We start from the raw sequence: 17,204 nt of genomic DNA, 5'->3' as shown, positions 1-17,204 counted from the left end.
CCCCCATCTTTTCCACCCATCTATAAAATGCTTACCTGAGCAGACACTGTTTAAAGGCCATTAAAATACCAGACACAGAATAACCCAGTCCCTGGAACTTTATAGACATATTTACTCAAACCCAAGTGCTTGCAGAGAGTAAATAAAAGGGAAGCAAAATGAGTAAGCACCCCTAGAAATAAAAACTAAAGGTAAACAGCCCTGCTCACTAAAATAAACAGGACAAATCCAGTGAGGATTAAATGACCTCTAGCCAAGACAGGCTTGGAGCCAGAAATGCCCAATCTTGGCTCCCAGAGGAAGGAGAGGTGAACGCCTGCCCCTGCCTCCTGGAGGGAGCACCCCAGGAGCCTGGTTCCTTGGAAATCAGGGCCAGGTCATGAGGGGTAGACCCTAGCCTTGGGTGGTAGGAGTGTTCCCAGACCTTCCCAGCAGCCAGCCCCAGAGCCCAAAATTCCAAAGATTAAAAATTAAGTGTGTCCTAAACCCAGGCATGGTGGTGCCCACCTGTAATGCCAACTACTCAGGAGGCTGAGGCAGGAGGATCACAAGTTTGAGGCCAGCCTCAGCAACCTAACAAGACTGTGTCTCAAATAAAAGGGCTGGGAGATAAAGCTCAGTGGTAAAGTACTTGCCTATATGTGTGAGGCCCTGGGTCCAATCCCCAGTACTACTAAGTAAATAAGTAAAGATTAAGTAAGTCCTAAGAGGCCTATATTAATATGCAAATTTTCTAGCGTATATTATCCCAAGTTACTATTATTTGCCTTTTATTTTATTTAATTTTATACCAGGGATTGAACTCAGGGGCACTTAACCACTCAGCCACAACCTCAGTCCTTTTTTGTATTTTATTTAGAGACAGGGTCTCGCCAAGTTGCTTAGGGCCTTGCTGAGTTGCTGAGGCTGGCTTTGAACTCACAATCCTCCTGCCTCAGCCTCCCAAACCACTGGCATTACAGGGGCGTGCCACCATTCCCAACGTTACTTGTCATTTATTCAGTAACTTTAGTAAACATTTATTAAGCAACTACTTTATGTCAGATCCTGTGCCCTTTACTAAAGGTACAGATGAGTAAGTAAAAAATACAATAAACACCACCAACACAAAACAAAACAAAACCAGAGTAAGAGTAAGACACAGCTCTGCCCTCAAAGTTCTCACAGGTTAATATGAGACAGGACCATGAGAGTTCACACTAGCTACCACGTGTTGCTCACTTACTGCTGGACAATTCAATGATAAGCACCCTACAGGCATTATCTTATTTAACCCTGACAGCATTTTGAGGTTATTATTGTTATCTTCCCCCATATTTCAGATGAGGAAACTGAGGCTCAAAGTCTGGTGTAATGGTAAATGTTTAACTACTAGCTCTCTAGGAAAAAAAAAAAAAAAAAAAAAAAAAAAACCTACTTTGTAGTGTTTGCCAATCTCCCGGGTCCGTTTCAAATTTTCCACCTGTTGTCACTGGATGTGGGGAAGGAAAGAGAAAAGTGTGGGCTGGCCCAGCACACCACGGCAAACACGGACCACGGCAAACACGGACCACGGCAAACACGGACCACGGCAAATAAGCGGAGGAGGGCTGAGGGGCAGCTGGGTGGCGGAGCGCTTGCTAGCACGTGCGAGGGCCTCGGTGCCATCCCCGGCACCGCTAAATAAATAAATAAATGCAGGAGCCAGGATTTGACCCAGGTGCGTTTGATCTCAAGTTCCTGCTTATTACCACTTTGTAATATGGTCAATAACCGCATGAAGGTGTCGGCATTCGGGAGGAATACTGCTTAAAACCTTTGTGAAGTGCCACTTTTACAATGCTCCATAAAACTTCAAGGTCAGTAGTCAGCATTTCCTATACCTTTCTGTTTGCATCACCTAAGAAGTAATTAGTTTTCTTTTAAGGGTCATTCAAAAAAACCTTTTGATCTGACATAATTGTATATTCACTCAAGGTTTCGAAAAAAGTACCAAGGTCCCGTGTGCCTTTCCCTTGGTTTCCCACAACCAGAGAAAATATATAACAGCGACATAAAACCACAACCAGGACAGTGACATTGACAAAATGTCTGTGCACATACTTTTAGGCTACTTTTTCCAGGATTGCCAGGTTTAGCAAGTAAAATTACAAAACATTCAATTAATTGTGTGTGTGTGTGTGTGTGTGTGTGTGTGTGTTTTAGCACAAGTATGCCCTGTGCAATATCTGGAATATATTTAGACTAAAAAAAACTCCACAACTCTTTGTTTATCTTAAATTCTAATTTAACTGGGCACCCTGTATTTTATCTGGCAGTCTGTCCCATCTGGCATGTTGGGGTTTGAATCCAGGGCCTTACCCCCAACACTGAGCTACACCCCCAGTCTCTGGAAACCCTATTGTATCACATACAGTCATACAGAACTATTGCCACAATTATGCTCTTTGTATAATCCCTTAAGAGTCACAGCCACCTCTCCCCCATTCTCTCTATGTGTGCAGCCACTAAACTGTTCTCCATCTCCATAATTTGTCATTTTTTTCACTCAATAATGCCTATGAGGTCACCATGAGATCCAATTGTTGCTTTTTTGTTTGTTCCTTTTTATTGCTGCATAGTATTCCAAGGAGGTCTCTTTCATAAAGAACAATTATTTTAAAAAACATGCAAAGACACATGCACACACATCTCTTCCTTATAGCACTACTTTGGTCTTCTGAATCCCAAATCACCCTTGACAATTATGTGACAAATTACTACTTAAATGTGACATATATATCATATCCACTCACACTGATATATAGAACCAATTGCTGTATTAACTCAGGCATTTACACTTTAATATTTGTTAAACCAAAAACATAAATGAATAATGGTAGCATTGTAAACACCAGCTTTACAATGAAGGAAATAATGATTCTTACAAACATTTTGGGTCCTACAATAATTCTTTGATCTTCCATGCCTACCTTGTGCCCAATATCTTCCCCTTATCCAGAGGAGACTCCTTGCCTTCCAAATTTGTTTCTATGCATTTATATATCCTTTTATATAAAATCTGGAAATTTAATTCCTTGTGTGAATTTTACATAAATGTGCTTGCCCTATGAACATTCTAGAAATTGATTTCTGCCTCAGCTTTCTGAGTTGCTGGGATTACAGGTGTTTGCCACTGCACCTGGCTTCTTTCTGGTTTCTTAGTGGATGTTTTTAAAAAATCAAGAATGGAGGTTCAATTTATCAAATGCTTACTTTTACTTTCTAAATTATGCACTTTGGCGATGTATGACTTTCCCAAGTGAGCATGTACTCTTTTGTGATCAGAACATTAAAGATTCTTTTTTAAGTCTCCTTCCTTTATGTAGTTATCCCTTGTTATCTATGGGGGTTTGGATCCAGGACCTCCAGTGGAATCCCACATCCAAGGATGCTTAAGTCCCTCACGTAAAAGGGTGTAGTATTTGCATATATACTATGCCCAACCCCCTATATACTTTAAATCATCTCTCCACTACTTATAATACCTAATACAATACAAATGCTATGTAAATAGTTGTTAAATTGTATTGTTTAGGAAGCAATGACAAGGAAAAAAGGCTGTACATGTTTAGTACAGGTACTACTTTTTTTAACCAAATATCTGTGGTTAGTTGAGTCCAAAGGGCAAATTCACTGACCTGGAGGCCTGACTGAAGATATTAGCCCTGTAGGGCTCTTCTCACTGTCTTCCTGGAATGTGGCCCTTCTCTAGAAGTCAGCCTCTAGCTTCTAAGTAAAGAATGTTCTTTTACTCTCTTAACGTGTGTGGTGGGGGCTAGGGAGATAGCTCAGTCGGTAGAGTGCTTGCCTTGTAAGCACAAGGCCCTGGGTTCCAGCACCCAAAAAAAACCAAAAAAACAAAACAAACAAACAAAAAAAAACATGTGTGGTGGCATGGGCCTCTAATTCCAGTCATTTGGGAGCCTGAGGCAGGAGGATTGTGATTTTTGAGCCCAAACTGGGCAGCATAGTGAAACCCTGTCTCAAAAAGAATGTTTTCCCCATGTCCCACTCAGCACAGAACTTTATACAGAATGGTATTCCAATTAGCGGTTAGGGAATCCCAAGATTTTTTTTTTTCTTTCTTCGGAATTGGGGAATGAACCCAGGGCTTCACATGTACTAGGAAAGCACTCTTCCACTGAGCTATATCCCCCACCTTTTTAAATGCTTGTTTTGAGACAGGGTTTCGCTAAGTTGTACAAGCTGGCCTCACCCTCCTGCCTCAGACTCCCAAGTAATGGGGATTATACACATGCAGCCATGGGAGGAAATCGTGTAAACTTAACACATCACCTAGCATGTGTCTTCTTGAAAGGCCCCCTTCAATATTTACTCGCTTGAAGTGAGAGTGGAAGGACCTTTCCAACCTCTCCCTGCCCCCTCACCATCACTCCCATCTAAGTATGTAAATGTCAGACTGAGCCATGGACCTGTGATCCCCAAATGTTGACCACACCCCTTATGCCTGGGTCTTGTTTTAAACCTTGGGTCCACCAAAGTCCTGATCTGAATCCACAGCCAGGCAGGCGCATGGGTTTTTAAATTGCTACTCACTACTTTTGAGGTGGAAATATTGGAATTGCCTCCAAGAATATATGGAGTTTTGTTTTTTGTTTTTGTATCATTTTGGTAAGTGCTAAGAACACAGATATCAGAGTCAAAACCCCAGGTCCGCCCAAATAGTCTTGTGATCTTGGGCAAGTCATTAACGTATGTGCCCCTCCAGGGCCTCCCTTATAACATTTACTAAGGTGAACAGAAAAGGCCGAGAAAAGACCTGAAAAGCTCTAGCAGTTGTTTCAGGCCTCTGCAATCAAACCGATGGAGTCCAAACTCCACCTCTGCATTTGCTACGTGGGACAGATTGTTCCTTTCCGTATTTTGTTAGTTGATGTACAAAACGGGAACAGTAAAAGTCCTAGGTTGACAGGGCAGCTATGAAGATGAATCGAGATAACACGGTAAGCTTTATCACAAAGCTAGAGCTCATCAGGAGCCTGTGCATTAGCCATGCTGCTTTTGTTATCACTAGGATGGCGGTGGCGAGAGAGAGCACTTTATATTGCTGGCGGGGGCGAGTATCCCACCCACTCAGCGGAAGGTGGTGAAAAGAGCCGGCAGGTTAACGGCTGTCCTAGGACCTCCGCGGCGCCAGAGGGCACTAGCCTCGGCGGCGGGCTGGTCGCTGCGGCGCGTTGGGCAGGTAGAGGGCGAGGTCCGTTGGGAGGCGGGGCAAACCACGAGGCAGGGGTGGGGCCAGGGAGCGGCCCTGCGAGGGGCGGAGCACACAGTGCGAGCCGAGGCCGGACTAAGGGCGGGGACCGAGTCTGGGCGAGGCCTGACGAGGGGCGGGGCGGAGGCCGTGGTGAAGGCGGGGCCTGGGCACGGCCAGGAGAGGGGAGGAGTGATAACGCGGCCTGACGAGGGGCGGGGCGGAGGCCGCGGTGGGGGCGGGGCCTGGGCACGGCCGGGAGAGGGGAGGAGCGATAACGCAGCCTGACGAGGGGCGGGGCGGGGGCGGCCCGAGGCCGGGGCCAGGTGAGCGGACCTGACGGTGGGGCTATGCAGGTAGGTGGCTGCCGCCCGCCGGCTTATGTTTTGATTCCAGACCCGGCCTGGAGCCCATAAAGGCCTAAGCTTAGCGCGGCGCTGAGATGAGGGCAGGCCTGACCTAAAGCGAAACCGAAACCCTGCTGCGGGTCAGCGGGCCTCGCTGGAGTTGGAGGGGGTGTCCTGTGACTAATTAGTTGTGGGAGGAGGTGAGGTATTTGGTTCCGGCTTGGGGTCATGCGCTTGGTGCAGACCGTTTCAGATTTAGGGGCTCTCTCGGGAGCTCGGCGTACTGCTACAAATCAGAATTTCTTGGCTAGGAGGGGAGCTGGGGTGGGACTTAGGGGCCGGGCCAAAGCTCGGACTAGGGTGCTGGCCTTCTGGAATAGCTGGCCCGGAGCGCGGCTAGGTGGTGGTCCTTTGGCGGGAGAACGAAGCTTTCTTTCAGCCCCGAGAGGTTTAACCCGGCATCTGGGACTGCCCTTGGGAAGAGGGGCAGAAGCAGAGATCCGAGCCATAGAGCGGTAGCTAATGGGGGTGGGCATGGCGGGGGGAGTCCTCCGGGCTCGTGTAAGAGATAGGAGCCCCAGACCTGGTAGGACCCTGAGCGCCCCTCTCCCCTAGGTGGCCATGAATGGCAAGGCCCGCAAGGAGGCGGTGCAGGTTGCGGCCCGGGAGCTCCTCAAGTTCGTGAACCGGAGTCCCTCTCCTTTCCATGGTAAGTAACCGGGGCAAGGGAGAGTAAGGGTGGATGTGCCCCCCCGCCCCGTCACCGACCTCCCCCCCCCCCCCCCCCCCCCGCCACCGACTTCCATTGCCGTGAGAGGGTCCTTTTCCTACAGTTGTGGCTGAGTGCCGCAGCCGCCTCCTCCAGGCTGGCTTCCATGAACTCAAGGAGACAGAGAGCTGGGATATCAAGCCCGAGAGCAAGGTACTAGGGTTGAGAACTGATGGGTAGATCCCTAGCTGAGTCTCAAAGTCCTGTGTGACCTCTGGCCAGCAATTCACACCCCTCTTTTTCATCCTTCTCCAGTACTTCCTGACCAGGAATTCCTCTACCATCATTGCTTTTGCTGTGGGGGGCCAGTATGTTCCTGGCAATGGCTTCAGCCTCATTGGGGCCCACACGGACAGTCCCTGCCTCCGGGTAAGGAGCTAGGGGTGTACTGGGGTGAGGGGAGGTTACAGGAGCCCTGTGGGGACAAAAGAAAGCCAGGAGGCACAAATTGGGAAGCGGGGGCTTTATCCCTTGGAGCAGAAGAAAATGTAGAACTGTTTTGCCCTTCCTCCACACTTTGGCCCTTCATCTGACGCTGATATTTTCTCTGTATTTCCTCTGTATTGTCTCATGTCCAAATCTTGTCATTCAGCCTTCTCTGACTTCCTCCCCGTCTTCATGGTCAGGTGAAACGCCGGTCTCGTCGTAGCCAGGTGGGCTTCCAGCAGGTTGGTGTAGAGACTTATGGTGGTGGAATCTGGAGCACCTGGTTTGACCGTGACCTGACCTTGGCTGGGCGTGTCATTTTCAAGGTGGGAACCAGAGTTGGGAACTGGGGAGGAACTGGGTTTCAGCTGCCTGAAGACTGAAAATCGCATTCCTTCGGGTACTAGAGGAGAGCCCTCTGGGGAAGAGGGGTAGGGGTAACCCAGAAGATCACTATGGTTAGTCTGGGTGAAGTGAGAAGCTTGACCAACCAAGAGTGGTAGACGCTCTGGGCTGACTTGGCCTGTGTGCCACAGTGCCCCATCTCAGGTCGGCTGGAGCAGCGGCTGGTGCACGTGGACCGGCCTATTCTTCGCATCCCACACCTGGCCATCCATCTGCAGCGAAACGTCAATGAGAACTTTGGGCCTAACACAGAGACACACTTGTGAGACTGGAGCAGGGGACTGTTGTGGCAGGGAGGGATGGGGCATAGCACCAGGTAACAGAGGACCCCAGAGGAACCTGGGAGACCCATGCTTAATGGCCATAGTCAAGTTCCACTCTTGGGACCCTTGATGTTCAAGGGTCCTCACAGCTCTGCCATTTGGGAAGTGGGCTGGATATTGAAGGGCAAGGGCACTTCCCCATGAGGAAATGCCCAAGTTTATGGGTACTCCACGCTGCCATGCCCTCTAGCCCTCTTCATGCTGCCCTCTCATACCTCTCTCTACAGAGTCCCCATTCTTGCCACAGTAGTACAGGAGGAGCTGGAGAAGGGGACTCCTGAGCCAGGGACTCTCAGTGCTACTGTAAGAGGGCTCCCTTGCTCCTGGTGGGGGTGCACAGAAGGGGAACCAATCAGTCCCCTGAGAAGGGGCAAGGAGAGGAAGAACAGACCCTTCTAATGTCTTCTGTCCTGCAGGATGAGCGGCACCACTCAGTCCTCATGTCCCTGCTCTGTGCCCAGCTAGGGCTAAGCCCTGAGGACATCTTGGAGATGGAGCTCTGCCTGGCAGACACCCAGCCTGGGGTGAGGAATAGCTACAGGAACTTGTGGGTGGGGACCTCCAGGATTCCAGCCAGCCCTAGTGTGTCCCCTGAAGCTCTCATCCTTCCACCAGCTCCTCAGTTACTCTCATATCTGTTTTCCCAATAGACACCACCCCCTCTGCTTCCACTGGTTCTCAGATAGGCAAGTTCCCCCCATCAGATTTGCCTCCTAGGGCTATCTGTGGGATGGGGACTCTGGGAATCAGACTTTCATAGATTTCTGGGAATCTCTGCTACAGGTGATCCTGTCTTCTTAGACCCACACTGGCTTTGAACCTCTAGGGGCAAGAGGCCTAGAGGAGGTGGCCACCTGTTCTCTGCCTCCCAGTTGCTGGCAGTAGGAGATTGCTAAGTCTTTGGACATTTTGTCCTGCCAGAATGTGTACTGAACTTGTTTGTCAGCTGGAACCTCTTTTTTACTTCCTTGGATTGTTTTTCTTTTTTTTTTTTTAAGAGAGGACCAGTTTTTCCTTGTCCTACTGGAAGAGGTCAGGCAGTACAGACCTCCCTAAGCAAGGGTCAGGGAGTAGTTGCACAAGAATCTGAGAAGGCTGGCTGAGCTCAGGCCCTCAAGAGCAGAAGCTCGGGAGTCAGGGTGAAGACTGAGGTCAGCTGCCTGTCCTGTCTGTCTAGGTCCTGGGTGGAGCCTATGATGAGTTCATCTTTGCCCCTCGGCTGGACAATCTGCACAGCTGCTTCTGTGCCCTGCAGGTGAGGAGCTGGGGCATCCCAGACACTCACTCTCCAGGAGAGTTGGTGGGGTTGGTCTTGCGCTCCAACAGGTAGTGAGAGAGGGCCCTGACTGTGCCTCAGTCTGCTGAGGTAGACCACAAGGAGGGGCCCAAATGCTGCACCCCTGGTCGCACTACCCATGGCCTCTGTCCTTGCATTGGCCTGGGGCCAGGGACTGAGGTAAGAGGAGCTACATAAATATCTATTCAGGGTACCATGGTATCTTTCCCAACTCGGTTTATGCTGCTTTTCTTCAAGTTAATAACTGTTCTCAAGAGAAAGGCCTTACCTCTGTGCCAGGCGGTGTCAGCCATCTCCCTCCACTTCCTCAGCCCTGTTGCTGGCTTCAGCCTGCTCAGCCTTCTCCTCTTTACTTAGGACCTCAGGGCGGCAGTCTCTCCTCCTACTGGTCAACTTCGTGTTACCTGTCTTCTTTCCATTCCATTCAGGCCTCTTTCTTTCCTCTTGTTCTCACTCCTCCCTCTGCCCTATTTAGTCCTTCTTTCCCTGCCCATCCTGTAACTGGAGACCGGAGCCAGACCTGGGGCCTGCATCTGCTTCTGCAGCCAGCCAGCTGGGATCATGGTCACCTCTCTGGACTTTAGTCTGTCAACTGAGGCCAAGCAATTTACATGATTTCCACGTGTTTTGATTTACCATGATTCTTAGCTCCTCCTCTCCACCTTCCACATCCTCTTCTTGCCTTTTGTGGGGGAAGGTGTGGGAGCACCCCGATGATGATTTCTCCATCCTGGTTGGAAAGTTTGCCACCACTCCCTCTGATAGGCCCTCGGAGAGGAGGCCGGTGGGAGCCCGACCCATTTCCCTGAGAGGGAACATGGACACAAGGGAGTATGGCCCCCAAAATGCTGTGGGCTAAGTTGTGGAAGGAGTCGCAAGAATGGTGCACTTGTTTTTTTGCCCATCCAGGCCTTGATTGATTCCTGTGCAGCCCCTTCCTCCCTGGCCATGGAACCCCACGTGCGCATGATCACGCTCTATGACAATGAAGAGGTGTGTGCAGAGCTTGGGAAAGGGCCCCTCCGTGGAGTCTTTAGCAGTCACCTTGTGCCATACACCTGCCTACCCTGAGCCAGAGCTATTCTAGAGACCTCAGAAGTTGGGGGCAAGGTTGCCTGTGATTCCTTAGCACTTGGTATCCCCTACTGGCTCAGCAGACATCTGCTTCTTCCAATGTGACCCCATCTCCCACATCTCTCTGTGCCATTTGGCAAGCTCATTCCTCAGCTGGGCTTATTCTGCCCTATTCATCCTTGCAGCCCAAGGATTCAGTAATTAATAGGTCCTTTGATGCCTGTGTGTGTTAGGCTCAATCAGAGATGCTGTAATAGAACTTGACAGGGAGATAATTCTCCCTTACGTAACTGCCCAGGTCAGTGTTAGCACTTCAGGTCTCTGCCATCCTGAACACCTGGCTTCTGTGTGTTTAAGTTAAACACACAGACATTAAGTTAGCAGGGAAGGAGGAAGGGGCAGAGGAGGAGTGGATGCCTGTGCCCTCCAAGGTGGGCATTCATCACTGTTTATGTGTATGGAACTAGTGTGGCCATATTTAGCTGGAAGGAAGGCTGGGAAGGTCATCTGTAACTGGGTAGTTAGGTGTTAGTTACAACTTGGGTGTTCTGTTATAAAATAAAATTATAGACGGCAGTCTCTGTCACTTGCAGTATGCTGGGGTGCCTCTGCTGAGCCCCAGAGGTGTTGGGGGAGAGAGGAGAGGTCAGTACAGAGAACCCATCAATTTCTATCCTAGAAATGACTGGAAATTAGTTTGACCCCAGCCCATTGTCAGGAGTTCAGTAATGACCCACAGTTGGGGATGTTGCTAAGCACACCCTCATCTCACCTGGTGACTCAAGAGGTCCTAGACCAATGTGGACGCTGGACTTATGCTGGCCACCTGGCCACCTGGCTCAGGCCGTGTCCAGAGCCCCACCCTGTGTCTCCAGGTAGGCTCAGAGAGTGCCCAGGGAGCCCAGTCTCTGCTGACAGAACTAGTGCTGCGTCGGATCTCAGCCTCACCCCAGCACCTGACGGCCTTTGAGGAAGCCATTCCCAAGTCCTACGTGATCAGTGCAGACATGGTCCACGCTGTGCACCCCAACTACATGTGAGTCTCCTGTACCTGATGGTCCTTACACAGCCAGAGCCCAGGGAGAACCCACCTTCGGGCTCAGCCCCTGGATACCCTCTTCTCCCTCCCCTTCCTCATCCTCATTCTGCCTGGAGGTGCTTCAAGACTTGGTCAAAGTCATGTGATGCCTAACCCAGGTGTGTTGAATAGGCTTTATTACAAACTCATTTCCATCTGTTGCTAGAGGCTGCATGGTATGCTGTGTTTAGAATGACTCTGAGATCTTACTGAGCTGAGACAAAAAGAGTGCTGTGATCTCTTAGTACAGTCTGCCGCGGGAGGGGTGGTAGGTGTTGACAGGCCCACTGCTGTGTGCCATCTGGCTCTTAATTGCTTCTTACAGGGACAAGCATGAGGAGAACCACCGGCCTTTATTCCACAAGGTAAGATGCTCTCTTCTTAGAGTTGTGGACCCCTGACTGGCACTGGGCCCCATCTCATTCCTTCTGATCCTACCACCATCTCTGCCTCCGCCTTGACTCTTCCCCAGGGCCCTGTGATCAAGGTGAACAGCAAGCAACGCTACGCCTCCAATGCAGTTTCAGAGGCCCTGATCCGAGAGGTGGCCAGCAGTGTTGGGGTGCCCCTGCAGGTAAGGGCACACCCTGCCTGGGAACGTGTGATGGAGGGAACAGAGTAGGGACACAAACCATTGGGCCCCCAATGAACAGGGATCTTGGTACATGGCTTTTGGTGGAGGGTATCCCACTATGTGGAAGAATGGGAGTTTTGGATGCTGACAATGTTGGCTTTGCTGTGCTGCTAGCTGTGTGAACTTGGACTGGTCTCCTAGGCTGTCCTAGTCTCAGTTTCCACATCTATAAAATGGGGGTGATAATGATGCCTACTTTGTTAGATTTTTCTGAGGCTTAAAAGTACAGTGTGCTTCTGGCACACTGTGGATTCATCCTGCCTTTTTCACATACAGCATCCTCATTTCCCACTTCTCTCTTGTATACCTTTACTCTTCCCCATTGGGATGCTCAGGGCTGGGGAGCCTGAGACCCTAACTACTCATTTCCCTCTTGCCTTGAATCACCCATCTAGTCTTTTTTTCTCAGAACATGCACGTGTGTGCGTATGTGTGTATGCACATTTATTTCTATATTTTTTAATCTTTGTGTCAGGGACTAAGCTCACAGCAGTCCAGTGACAAATACAGCAAGCAAGTTTCAATGGAGTCAGGAGAAGGACCCTGGCATTCTGACTCCCAGCCCAGTGCTCTTTCTGCTGCAGTGCTGCTCTTTCCCACCCTGTCCCATGTAGAGCCATGTGGTTCCATTCTCAGGAAGGTCTTTTAAAGGAAGTGATGTCCAGCTACTGGGAAAGGCAGCTCTGAGCAGATCTAGAGGAAGAGCATCCCAGGCAGAGGGAGTTGGAAGACCACAGGGGACAAAAATGAGCCTCATCTAGTAAGAGGAGAGAAAGCCAGGGTGAGAGCAGGCGGCGCGGGGAGAAGCCCACCTAGACCAGTCATGCAGGGCTTCAGGAACTACGAAAGGGCATGCCTTATTCTAAGGCAGTGCAAAGACCCTGGGGGATTTTCCATTGTAGCTTATGCAAAAACAGGACATAAATACTTTACCAATAGAAACAAGAAAATAACTAGTATTGAATACCCAGAGATTTGTATGTATTCTGCCAGTTGTTTTTCTATACATAAACTAACATACATTTAAAAAATTAAATTGTATTGGATATATATTTGTTGCTACCTCTTTTCACTCCATTATCTCTACCTTCCATTTCAGTAATTTTTGTTTCAACGAATTTGTTCCTCATAATATTCTTTACAACTCTTTGGCCCACCCTGGTATCCAGTTCAGGACCAGACATTGTATCTGACTGATATGTCACTTAAATATTTTCTGATTTAGCACAGCCTCCCTTGCTCCCCCTCATTAAAACAAGTAACATGGGCTTGTTGAAGAAACCAGGCTGAACATCTCATATAGTGTCTCACTTTCGGGATTCGTCGTTGTCTTCATGTTGTCCTGCTTGCACCTCTGGACCCTGAATTCCTATAAACTGGAATTTATATCTAAAGGCTTAATGACATCAAGACATCATGGCTGTGTCTCTTTCATATTGTACCTCACACATAATGGTGACAGGGTTTCTTTTCCTTTTATGACTATCAGAATCATGAATTTTCATTGATTTATTGTGATCCAGTCCACTATAATTATATTTGATGCTCAAATTGTCATAACTCTGACCAGCAGAAGCCTTTTCAGTGTAACTCCTGTGCACATCTGACATGACTCTTGAAAGTTTCCTTGCTTTTTGACACAAGAAATTTTAGACTCAGAGTTCAGTAGTAGAGTACATGCTTAGCATACATGTGGCCCTGGGTTCAATCTCCAGCACATACACACAAAACAAAATGTGAAATAATAGGCTTATCTTGTTCATTTAGCTCCCCAGACTTAGTAGCTTTGGGTGAATGATGGTATTAGAGGCCATGGTCTGGCATGCACCTAGAGTTCATTGTTCATTGGATGGAGGAAGGGAGACAGTTTTTTCTTTTCTTTCTTCGTCGTCGTTGTTGTTTATATTAATGATTGAACCCAAAGGTGCTTTACCACTGAACTACATCTCCAGTCCATTTTTATTTTTTATTTTGAGACAAGATCTTGCTAGGTTGCTGAGGCTGGCTTTGAACTTGCAGTCTTCCTGCCTCAGCCTTCCAAATCGCTGGGATGACAATATGTCACCATACACAGCAAGGAGATAGTTCTTGGGGATCACATCCATGAAAATCGTTAGAAAATATGTATGTATTTTAAAAATCATGAGTTAACACTGTAATTTATTTTTTATTTATTTATTTTTGTACTGGGGATTAAACTCAGGGGCACTTCACCACCTAGCCACATCCCCAGCCCTATTTCGTATTTTATTTACAGATAGGCTCTCACTGAGTTGCTTAGCACCTCGCTTATTTATAATTCTGTTCTCTCTTACACTGAAAATCCTTTTTGTTTGTTTGAAACTTGTTCTCCCTATGTTGCCCAGGCTGGTCTCAAATTCATGGGCTCAAGCAATCCTTCTGCTTCAGCCTCCTGAGTAGCTGGGACCACAGGCATGCACCTGACGTGCCTGGCTAGAAGTCTTTTCCCCCTTGCAGTGATGGGATCCAACCCAGGCCCTCAGGCACACTAGGTGTGAGCTCTACTACTGAGTACATTGCCAGCCTTCTGAAAATGTTGGCGTATCTAACATTGTATTATGATTTCCTTATTTTTTTCTTTTTTAACATACATAGATAAAATAGTTTCAGAATGCCAGTAGCAGTATTTTTTAAATGCTAAAACTACGGAGTGATTTTTCTTTGTGTGTGCGTGGAGGGGATGATAAGCATGCGTGTGACAAGGATAGGTGATTTTAAAGTCCCCTGCCTGCTATGTGGGGAATGGATTATGGAAGGTGAGGTGATGGTAGCTGAAGTGAGGGTGGTGGCAGTGCAAATGGAATGGGACCAATTCAGAACAGCTTGTCCTCTGGGGTCTGCCATTCAGTGCCGACTTTGTGATTCACACTGGTAACGTTCATACTCCAAGGGGTAGAACTGGACCATCTCTCAGGCCCTTCCAAGGAACCCCGAAGTTCTAAGGTTGTCGCGCTCCCTGCCCGCAGTGAGACACGACACCTGGTTCTTTTCAGCCCTTTTATTGCGCGCACCCCCATCCTCTCAGTTCTTCCTTTGTTCCTCCTTTGAGGAACTTACACTCCAATATATACAGTACTTGTAACCAATCAGCATTTTCGCACGAGGGGAGAGCATTAACATATACAGGCAGCAAAGGCAGGCATATAGTGGACCTGCACTGTCCATCAGGGAGCTCAGCCAATCCCTGGAACTTCCTCAAAATAATGTCAGTTGTTTATGCAAAAGTTAACTGCTCTGGCTCACTGCCAGGCGCCATCTTAGCCTTGCCACACCTAGGGCCAGGGGTCCGGCCGAAACCCCGACATAAGGTGGCTTTCTCCTTGGCCTTAGTGAGCATACACTGCACGTGGCTCATGACCTGTCCTCCTCTCTCCAGGACTTCATGGTCCGGAATGACTCCCCCTGTGGTACCACCATTGGCCCTATCTTGGCTTCTCGGCTGGGGCTGCGGGTGCTGGACTTAGGCAGCCCCCAGCTGGCCATGCACTCCATCCGCGAGACCGCCTGCACCACAGGAGTGCTCCAGACCCTCACCCTCTTTAAGGTGACTCCCACCCTCAAGGTCTCTGGGCTCCTTTCTCCTCTAGTACCTGAATTGGTTTGCTGGGGCACCAGCACTAAGTGCTGGCCTAGGTGATAGGTGACATGGTGCTACCATGTGGGGAAATAGTGTCCTCGTTCTTCTCAGGGCTCAAGGACCCTGACCAGTCCCTGAAGAACACAAGGGGATGGAGAGGGGCTGAGGGATGAGGAGGGGCAGCTTTAAGCATGGTGAGGCCTCTGTGCTTCTTGCTAGGGCCCATGTTGTCAGGAGGTGAGGGTGGGGCCCCTCCATCTGGTGCCTCACTAATTTCAGATCCCATGTTGCCTCTTGTAGGGCTTCTTTGAGCTGTTTTCCACTCTGAGCCGTAAACTTGTAGTGGATTGAAGGCTCTTGGCAAGACTTCTCTTCTACCCCTTTGTACCAGAAAGGGAAAATCTCAGATGAGTTAAAGCTGGATTATTAAAATGGATTTTTCACTCAGACTGTGTTGTGGTTATTCGGAGACTGTAGGGGTGTGGATTGAGCCTGACTTGGACCTCTAGGACCCGGGCAGAGGGGGAGCCTGGGATGCAGGTAGAGGAGGCCATGGCTCCCAGGATCTGCTAACAGTCCTTTAAAAACCTCTTTTTTCTATCTTAGGCACATGCCTGAAGTGGGTGAAGGCCAGTGGGTCACAATCAGAGGGTCACTTCTCTCACCCCAGCCCTCCCTTCCCCTGGGCAGTGGCTTTAGTGCTCTCTCCTTTCATTCCCAGAGTAGTCTGCCCTCTAAGGTCTCTGATGAGCATTAGTCCTCTTCTGAGCTGCCCTGGGCTGCCTAGGCTGTTTTCCTTTCTCCCCAACCCTTCCCAGGAACTGCAAGGAGAAGGGCACAGTCCATGTTTATCCTCCTCTTCTTAGTCCCTGTTATCATTTAACAGCCTATTATCAGGAAAAGAGACTGTCATCAAAGAATTAAGTCAAAGTCTGCTTATAAGCCAACCTCCCTTCTGTCTCCCAAATATATGTGCTAATTTGTGTTCTTCTGATTTTTTGTTACTTATAAAAATTTCTATATAGCTGGGCATGATGGTGCACACCTATAATCCCAGCAGCTCAGGAGGCTGAGATAGGAAGATCTTGAGTTCAAAGCCAGCCTCAGCAACTTAAGAGAGGCCCTAAGCAACTCAGCAAGACCCTGTCTCTAATAAAATACAAAAAGCTGAGGATATGGCTCAGTAGTGAAGTAACCCTGGGTTCAGTCCCTGGTATAAAAAAAAAAAAAAATTCTATACAAATATGACCACTTAAGCTTTCTAAAATAATATGGTGTGGAGATATCTTCATATGAATACATATATGTTAGTTTTTTTGCCACTGTGACAGAATACCTAAGAAAAATGAAAGATTTATCTTGGCTCATGGTTTCAATAGTTGCAGTCTCTCCTCTGCTGGCTCCACTGTCTTGGACCTGGGGTGAGGCGGAATGCCCTGGCAGAGAAGGGTGTGGCAGGAGAGCTAAAGGCTGCTCATCTATCATGGCAGCGAGGAAACCAAGGAAGGGTCCTGGAACAAAATATAGCCTTTAAAGACAGGCTGCCAGTGACCTGCTTCCTGCAACTGGGCCCCACCTCCCAACAGCATAGTCAGCTGTGAACTCAATAGACTAATCCATTGGGGGGTCAGTGCCCTCATGAGCCGATCACTTCCCAAAGCCCCACCTCTGAACACCGCTGCCTTGACGGCAAGCCCTCAGCATGTGAACCTTCGGGTGTATTTCAGATCCAAACCATAGTAACATGAATTAATTTAGCAATGGTGAAAAAACAAATCCACCTAAAGTTCCCTCAGTAAAACCAATTCCACGAATGCTATGAAACACCATTAGTGTATAGCTGTTGAGACGTGCTTAACTTGAAGAGATCACAGTCACATTGCTGAGTAGAAAAGGTGATTGCAGAACTATCCGTAGAGCATGTTGTGATTTGTGCAAAACCCACTGACCCACAAAACGTACTTTGGAAATATGCAAATATACATGTAGATATATAGGAAAAAAGCCTGAGAAAATG

The 17,204-nt window shown here is 48.5% G+C and overlaps 1 protein-coding gene across 3 annotated transcripts; it reads left to right on the top strand.

Annotated features, from left to right (window-relative positions):
* The first annotated feature begins 5,468 nt into the window (after positions 1-5,468).
* Dnpep (aspartyl aminopeptidase) lies at positions 5,469-15,636 on the top strand. 3 transcript variants are annotated; one of them, XM_047546995.1, is made up of 15 exons: positions 5,469-5,592; positions 6,199-6,292; positions 6,417-6,505; positions 6,608-6,721; positions 6,979-7,104; positions 7,315-7,445; positions 7,734-7,809; positions 7,923-8,030; positions 8,684-8,761; positions 9,713-9,796; positions 10,753-10,913; positions 11,281-11,320; positions 11,428-11,529; positions 14,987-15,154; positions 15,488-15,636. In XM_047546995.1, the coding sequence occupies exons 1-15, from the start codon at positions 5,587-5,589 to the stop codon at positions 15,536-15,538; spliced, it is 1,428 nt and encodes a 475-aa protein (XP_047402951.1). In that variant the 5' UTR covers positions 5,469-5,586; the 3' UTR covers positions 15,539-15,636. The 3 variants fall into 3 exon arrangements, with proteins under 3 accessions (XP_047402951.1, XP_047402953.1, XP_047402952.1); XM_047546997.1 differs by lacking the exon at positions 5,469-5,592 and adding an exon at positions 5,673-5,783; XM_047546996.1 differs by lacking the exon at positions 5,469-5,592 and adding an exon at positions 5,922-6,098.
* The last annotated feature ends 1,568 nt before the right edge of the window (positions 15,637-17,204 follow it).

This window comes from Sciurus carolinensis, chromosome 3 (assembly GCF_902686445.1).
Source record: "Sciurus carolinensis chromosome 3, mSciCar1.2, whole genome shotgun sequence".
In the NCBI taxonomy this organism is placed as follows: Eukaryota; Metazoa; Chordata; class Mammalia; order Rodentia; family Sciuridae; genus Sciurus; species Sciurus carolinensis.
This window is presented reverse-complemented; position numbering and strand designations above follow the sequence as displayed.